This window comes from Sesamum indicum, linkage group LG9, assembly GCF_026168435.1.
Source record: "Sesamum indicum cultivar Baizhima isolate 11 linkage group LG9, ASM2616843v1, whole genome shotgun sequence".
Lineage (NCBI taxonomy): Eukaryota > Viridiplantae > Streptophyta > Magnoliopsida > Lamiales > Pedaliaceae > Sesamum > Sesamum indicum.
In genome coordinates, this window is record NC_142665.1 from 3,623,643 (window position 1) to 3,631,614 (window position 7,972).

Sequence of the window (7,972 nt, forward strand, 5' to 3'; positions counted from 1 at the left end):
CAAATCGAACTGATTTATATATATATCTATATATTCAAGTTTTAAGCCCATTTAATAATTATCTCAATCTTTCATTTATTTTTTCCCCCCTATTTTTTTCCCTTTTTCCTCTTCTCTCTTTAGTCTCTTATCGTTTATTTTGTTCTGTTTTTCTATATGTTTGTTAGTCCCAATATCTTATTTTTATTATAAGTATTAAAATTATCAAACCGCCCGCGACAACACAAAACCACATCTGTAATTTTAATTTTAAACGTGACAATTTAAAAAATTATTTTATAAAACCATCAATAACAATTCAATTTTAAAATAAGTTTAAAAAAATTGAAACCACACCATGAACCCCCTAATTTTCTGTACCACTTTGATATTACATATTAGTGTTACATTTTTACGTAACGTATGGTATACATAAGCAACTCTATTTTTAAGATTATGATTTAATTTAATCGTTTTTTCAATTTTCATTCTCAGAAAAGACAAGTTAAGCATACACTAGTAAAATATTAATTTGTTTTACGAAAATATGATAAAAGATCCTAAACGCACGTTGTTGCAGCCAAGACAGAACAAGTTTCTTCAAAGCATTCGTTCAGCAAAGCAGTTTATTCTCTTCCATAACTCGATAGTTGTACATAAAAACCATTGAGTCGATGATGAAACCTCAACTTAACAGTGGAATTTCCAAACCCCCCCGGATGTATCTCGCCAGATCTACACATCAACTACAATAACAAAAGTAAACGAGAATGAAAAAATCGAAGCCGCATTGAATCTTGGAAAGCTCGATACTCCTTACGTTGCCATTACAGCCGGTCGCCTGTGCGCAATAACGGCCTGCCGAAGCTGATGATACCCGCTACGATAATGCTCGAGCGAGAAGCAAAGCTGCCTTATTGCTTCTCGTTTTTCCTCCGCCCCTTCAAGAATAGTTTCTTGTTTCCTCTCCACTTCCATTTCAAGTTCTTTAACTCTTGACCTCAGCTCCTCTGCGGATTTACGTGCCGCCTCAGCTGCAGTGATTAACTCGACGTGCTGCATGTGAATCTGATGCAAATGCAGGCTCATCTGAGCCATCTGATCATTTTTAGAACTCATCTCTGCAGCAAGTGAAGCAATCTTGGCATTCAGATCGTCTCGGACAGCTGTCAATGCTTCAAGCCCATTGTTTAGGTCTTCCAGACGACTGTCTCTCTCAGCAATGTCGGCCTTCAACTGCTCGATTTGAGCTCCGAGTACACTCTCCATCTCCACTTTTGCAGCCTTGACTCGTCTCACGTCCTCTTCCAACGACTGGCAACGTAAGTCCAGTTCTTTTAGATTATCCTCCAAATAAGCTCGCTCCTTTGTCAGTCTATTCATTTCTGCTTGAAGTTGCTTGTTTTCTTCGGACAAGCTCTTGTTGGCATTAGATATCGCTTCCTTCAGTCCCCTAATCTCTTGATCACGCTCCGAGAGATTCGTTTTGTACCTGACTATGCGGTCCTGTAGCTTCAAAATCTCTCGTTTCTCTCTCTCGACTTTGTTTTTCCAGACGGAAACCTCCTTCTGTGCCGATTTCAGCTGATCTTGCCAATTTTGCATGGACGAGCCCTTGCTCGTAAGTTCTTGCCGTAAGCTTGCTGCTTCATTTTCCGAATCGAGAAGCTTCTCTCTTGCGATTTTCAACTCCTCCTCGAGCGTCTGAATTCTGTTCGCCAAGCCAACTTCGGCTTCTGAGCCACTAACACTTTCTTGATCATTCTGTTTAAAAGCCAAATTATTGGCATCTCCCATAGATTCGTATTTCTGAAGTTCAACCATCAAACGTGTGATTTCGTCTTCTGACAGTTGGATCTTCTCTTTCGCAACTCTCAATTCCTCTTCATACGCCGCTATCTTGAACGAAACTTCAGAATTTTCATAATGGGATTTCTTGCAACCTTGAGAAATCTCTTCCTGTTGCATCTCGAGTTTCTCTTTCACCTGCCGAAGCTCGGATTCGAGTTCAATAATCCTCCCGCGCAACCCTTGTTCCTCGCCATTGCTCTGTGTGCCTGAGTAATTGTTAACGGAGGAATCATCGGATTCCGACTCTGAGTCAAGAGTAGACGTCTCATCTCCTTCTTTACTATTCAAGTCCGAGCCACTCCCAGCACTTCCAAGAAATACGTCGAAACCAGCAGCACGAGGGCCGGATTTAGTCCGATTTGGCCTTATATCGGGAGACGGCATAGTGGAGGGCGGCTCGGATCCAACATCGGATATCCCGGAGCCCTGAGATTGGAGATCTGAGGGAAGGCTTTTCCGTAGCTCTCCAGTCACATGATCGTACCGCTCAGCCAATCCCCGATACATTCGGTAAAAATCCTCGACAAGGCCAATCAACTCAGGTCTCTTCTTGAAATACAATTCGGCCTTTTTGGCAAAGGAATCCGCATCCTCTTCTATGAGTTTCAACATCCGTTTGACAAGCTGATCCATTTCTGAGATCAATATCTCCTTATCAATTTTTTTTCCTCAACAAACTCGACCAACATAGTCTTTATCGTAATTTCACAACATAGATCCAAAGACATGCGAGAATTTTGCAAATGTATCAAAACAACGGTCCATTCCCAATCATGAATGGGAGTCAACGACATATTATCCATCCTTTTTCAGAGAAACGACGTAAAACATTAACCCAAAATCAATGATCCAGTGCACGAACAGAAGGAATATTTAACTAAAATGTTTAAGTCGGCCTGTCGCTTAAGCATTCGTGCTTGCAAGACGAGAACAACGCACATGCACAGTTAAACAGAAAATTTATCGATAAATTTAAATTCCATTCAACAGAATACCCGTCATGCTTGTTTGAACAACATACAGAGAACAAATAACAAAACACTATACCTTCAAGATTTTCTTGTAGCCACTTAGAGTTCTTGGGACTAATGTGGCTGTCCCACCACCACGAGTGAGACTTCCTCGAGTCGGTCCTCTTCATTCTGTTTGACTTCACCTGAAACGAAGAACCAAAACTCGTGTTCTTAAGAGCAAAGAAAACACGGGACAAACAACATCAATAATCTCTACACTAACAAAAGTATCATGTAGTTTAGTTTCTTACAAAGCCTGATGCCATTATTGCAAACTCGATGGATCCCTAAACGTCAAACGAGACAATAGATGTCAATTGCCTGCAACTTAGGATAACAAGAATACCATCAATACAACTTAGAATGATAAGGAAACAGTACATAGTACAGATATACATGCTTAAGACAAAAATAAACAACAGTAATACTAACGTGCTTCTTGAAGCTACATCAACGTACTAGTACTAAAAGTTCTAAAACCATCAGTCGACAAATTTTACACTCTCATTGCTCTCAATCAACATACTTTAACCAAGACAAAATCACAATGTGTAGCAAATTCAATATAGCAGATCAATTGACAAAATAATATGCTCCAGCCAAAAAATTAAATGACATCGATACTATTCGGGGCCCGAGTATCAGTATCCATACCCAAGATGGGCAACCTCACATGGCTTCATAAATAAGTTAGTTGACTTATATGCCCAATTATGGGGGGGTCTAGCATTAGCAAGGCCCCTTGAGAAATAAATAAATAAAAAGTTAAATGGATGGAACTACCAAGTTTTGTTTAATTATAAATACATTCCTATTAGATTGAAAATTACAAAAACCCCACTTAAGTTTTGCTCTGTCCCAGAGCTAAATTCTTTCGTTAGGGTTTGGACGAATTCTGCACGTCATATCCCAAAATTATCCTTGATTGACAGGACAAAAATGCCCTTTAGACGAAATTAAAAAAAAAATACCAAGAAGGGGGGGGCCGTGTGTGCCACTTACACACAATGCGCGTTGACCGAACTCGAGTCAAGTCTAAGAGGAATAATACTAGATGAATTTTGAATGCCTGAAAATTTGGCACAACTGTCTCTCCCACAAACCAGCTATATCCACGCGGTCCTGTTCTCCAATATCATAACACCCCCCCCCCCCCCCTCTCTCTCTCTATTTTATTATTAATTTAATTTAATTAAATTAAAATTAAAATTAAAATTTTTCTCTTTTAAAAAGGGGCTCTAATTAAATTAAAAAAATCCTCAAAATCAACTAAAAGGGATTAAATTATTATGAAAAGTACATGGGAAAAAAATGAACATCTGTTTTTTTAAATTAAAGATTTAACAAGAAAGAAATAAAAAAAGATTTCTTTTCTCTCCACTTCTTTAATGAAAAGAGATAAAAATGAACTCTTTTTTTTTTAATTTATTTTACTGAAAAATGAATAGATAATGAACATGTGGGAGATATTAGTGGGAGGGGGAGAATTAAAGGGCAGGAAAATTGAAATTTTCAGCAATTAATTCTTTTATTTTATATTTTTGGATGGTTTTTGCGAATAATTATTAATTCAAGAACAAATTATTATCCAAAATCAACAAAATACAAAGAAATGAAGCAAAAATAGTGAGAAGGTGGTGAATGATAGTGAAGTTGATCCATGAAAACACAACAGCAGACTTCAATTTTTTCAGACACAGAGACACGCAGTGAGGGTGAGAGAAAGAGAGCTGTGAACGCATACCTCAACTCAGATCAGGAGGAGCAAAGGGAGCGGAGCGGCGACTGCCACCAGATGATTATCACCACCGGAAAACAAACTCGTGGGCTCTCATATAAACGACGGGATTTCCTGAAAATACGCCCAGAAATTCTTTAAAAAAAAAAGAGGACAGTGTGGAGAAAGAAAAAGAAAAAGAAAGGCCCAGAAAATGTCTCACCTTTTTCACTATTTCTTGAAAATCCCGAGAGAGAGAGAGAGAGAGAGAGTATGGAAAGAACAAAATTATGAAGCTCCGGCAAGAGAGAGAGAGAGAGAGAGAAGCAATGTATGTATGTATGTATGTATGTATATGTGGGATTCCTATGTCAAATTTTTAGGTGAGTGTGTTTGTATTTATTTAAGTGGGGAATGAGGGAAATAGAGAGAGACGGTGGGAAAAGACACACACATACATCATCATCTCCAATTTTTGTTCATATGGGAAATGATTTTTCCCAACTCAAAAGGTTTTTTTTTTTTTTTCATTTGTCTCCTAATAATATTATGAGTTTAATTCGTCTTATATGGATCTCTTAGATATGCTTCAAAAAGTGTTGTTTTGGGAATTTTTAGGACAATTACTATTGTTATTTTTCATCCTTAATATTTGTTTTTTTTTTTTGTATTATTCATTCATTTTTGTTTGTATAGAAGCAGTAATTATATGACTGTATCAATATTTTAGTAAATAAATTACAGTACAATTACATAAAATTAGTGAAATATATTGATTCTATTAATATATTAATAATATATATATATATATTCAATAACTTACAATAAACTCATTAAATAAGATAATACTCGCATATCTGATAGAACTCAAAATCTATGGCTGACTAAAAAATCCATAGTAAGTTTTATATTATTCAATCCATAATATTTGGAGGTTTTCTGGTTAAAATTTAGGGATAATTACGCTCTCACCCTAAGATTTGGTGTAATTACATATAAATTCTTTATAGTTTGAAAAATATATTAAATTAATTTTTAATAATATATTAAAATTTAAAAAATTAAAATGTTTAAATTGTATATACAATAAACTGTACAAATATGATAGTATATTTATAATTTAAATAAATTGTATTTATATAATTTTAATACTATTAAAACAATCAACCCAGTTCATGTAAGTATTTTTTTTTTTTTTGACTCATTTAGTAAATTATTTTTATCTTAAATTTTGTACTGTAAATTCTTTAAAGTATTTATCAATGATGTCATAAACCTTCATAATTTTTTCGATTTATTTTAAAAATAGATCTTCATACTGCAGAACTAATCATTACAGTTTTATTTATGAAAAGATTTTTACTATCCATTTTATTATTTTAAGTTGAACATATTACAATAATAAATAGAACGTTGGTATTAAAAATTTCATAATTTTATCAAGAATACTTCATGTAATAAATTTTATGAAATTAACTGTCTGGTTAAAATTTAAAACTTACCATTTTGATATCCCTAAAGGGAAAATAAAACATAATTTAAAATATTAGGTATTAAAGTGATATAAAACATTCATATAAAATATTAGGTATTAAAGTGATATAAAACATTCATAGTGTTTGGTTTCGTTTTTGGCCCATCTCGGAGATGGGTCAAAATATGGACAATATTTGCCTTGTTTGTTTTGGAAGTGTTGGTGGTATTTTCAGATGTTTTGAAACAGTGTCTCATATGATTTTAGTCAAAATAAGTCTACACTAATTATAAACTCTACAACTAAAAAAATTATATACATACTCATATATATATATAAATATATATAAAAGAGATATGATTTAATAATAAATAGTAGTTTTTGTTTTTCACTAAACAACATCAAATATACTATACTTATTTTATATTATCTCCAAAAATAAATCCAAACATACACACTATCTCTAACACATATTTATTTATCTTTGTTTTTCTCTCTCTATATCCACAAAACATACCAAAATAAGTTAAAAGTAAAACCAAACATAGTGATTAATTTCAAGAAGAATTAGAGGTATTTTTTTTCAGATTTTTATATTATTACTCTTAAAAGTAATTGTAGTTCGAATATTTCAAACAAAGATGTCCGAATTGAAAGCGTGGCACGTAAAAGAGTCACCTCAATGCAACGTCTTGCCCAATAAGGCACGCCGACCTATAATAAAAATAAATGATTGAAATTTAAATTTATAATAATTTTTTGTAAGCGTGATTGTACGAGTCTTTCACGATTTTAAAATATTCATTTTCAGTGTAATTTTACTAAATAATATACCGACTTATATAAGAAATAAATAAACTATTAAATTTTTTGAAAAATTATAATTATATTTCTTGAGCATGACTTTACATCTCTTTCATGATTTTAAAATTTTTAATTTTATTTTTTTATGCAACTTGGCTCGATAATATGTCGACATGTAATAAACAAACTATTAAAATTCTGATATGATAACATTTTTTTCATATTGGTAGCTCTATGAGCTTTTTACGGTTTTGAAATATTCATTTTATACATAAATAAATTCAATAATATGTCAATATATAAGAAATAAACTGTAAACTTTTTGAAATTATAATTACTTTTTCTCAAGTGCGACTGTACATATTTTTCACGATTTTAAAATATTTATTTTTTCTGTAATTTTACTCAATAATAAAGGACATATATTCCCAAATTTTCAGAAAAAAAAATATAATTAAATGAAATTTTTTTAGGATGATTAACGATGTCGAAAAGTCAAGATCTGGAGCTTTCTTGTAGGAATGAATAAGTCAGACTAAAATTAATTTATTACTGAGAAGAAAAATAAGTGAAAGGATGAATCTTGAAAAGGACTAACAGATGAAATCATATAATATTAAATAAAATAAAATAAAAATGAAGAGGCAAAGGCATCATGTTATTGGAGTCAATTTCTTAGTGTGTTTGGCCCTCTTCGAATTGGGGTGTGGTATTTCGGTACACGTTTGGTCCGATGATTGAGCAGGTTCAATTTGTAGTTGAAGGCCAAGTATTAATTATTATAAAATTAATTATATTAATACCCTCGTAAATATATATTTTATTACATAATATTTGACCGTTGTAATTGTAATTATAAATACATTATCTAATCAGGTAAACTGAGGTTAAGCTAAAAACATAAAATTAATTAATATATACCAAAAGAACTTCTTAATATATATAATTGTGAAAGATACAATATTTTTAAAATAGACAAAAACAAAAATACGTGGTTAGAATTAACGTCTAATCAAAGTTAGTGAATATTTATGTCTGGTTAATTACTTAGTTTGGTCCCAATTATTAATAACCTATTTCATTAAAATACTAGGATGATTTTGTCAAAACTAGAGTAGATAATATAATGCAAGG

The 7,972-nt window shown here is 32.6% G+C and overlaps 1 protein-coding gene across 2 annotated transcripts; it reads right to left on the bottom strand.

Moving 5' to 3' along the window:
* Nucleotides 1-591: 591 nt before the first annotated feature.
* On the bottom strand, nucleotides 592-4,947 carry NET4A (Kinase interacting (KIP1-like) family protein). 2 transcript variants are annotated; one of them, XM_011091233.3, is made up of 5 exons: nucleotides 4,784-4,947; nucleotides 4,588-4,695; nucleotides 3,095-3,164; nucleotides 2,878-2,986; nucleotides 592-2,465 (listed from the first exon to the last, which is right to left on the bottom strand). In XM_011091233.3, exons 3-5 carry the CDS (start codon nucleotides 3,107-3,109, stop codon nucleotides 796-798), a joined length of 1,794 nt encoding a protein of 597 aa, XP_011089535.1. In that variant the 5' UTR covers nucleotides 3,110-3,164; nucleotides 4,588-4,695; nucleotides 4,784-4,947; the 3' UTR covers nucleotides 592-795. The 2 variants fall into 2 exon arrangements, with proteins under 2 accessions (XP_011089535.1, XP_011089534.1); XM_011091232.3 differs by having other exon boundaries at nucleotides 3,095-3,170.
* Nucleotides 4,948-7,972: the final 3,025 nt, after the last annotated feature.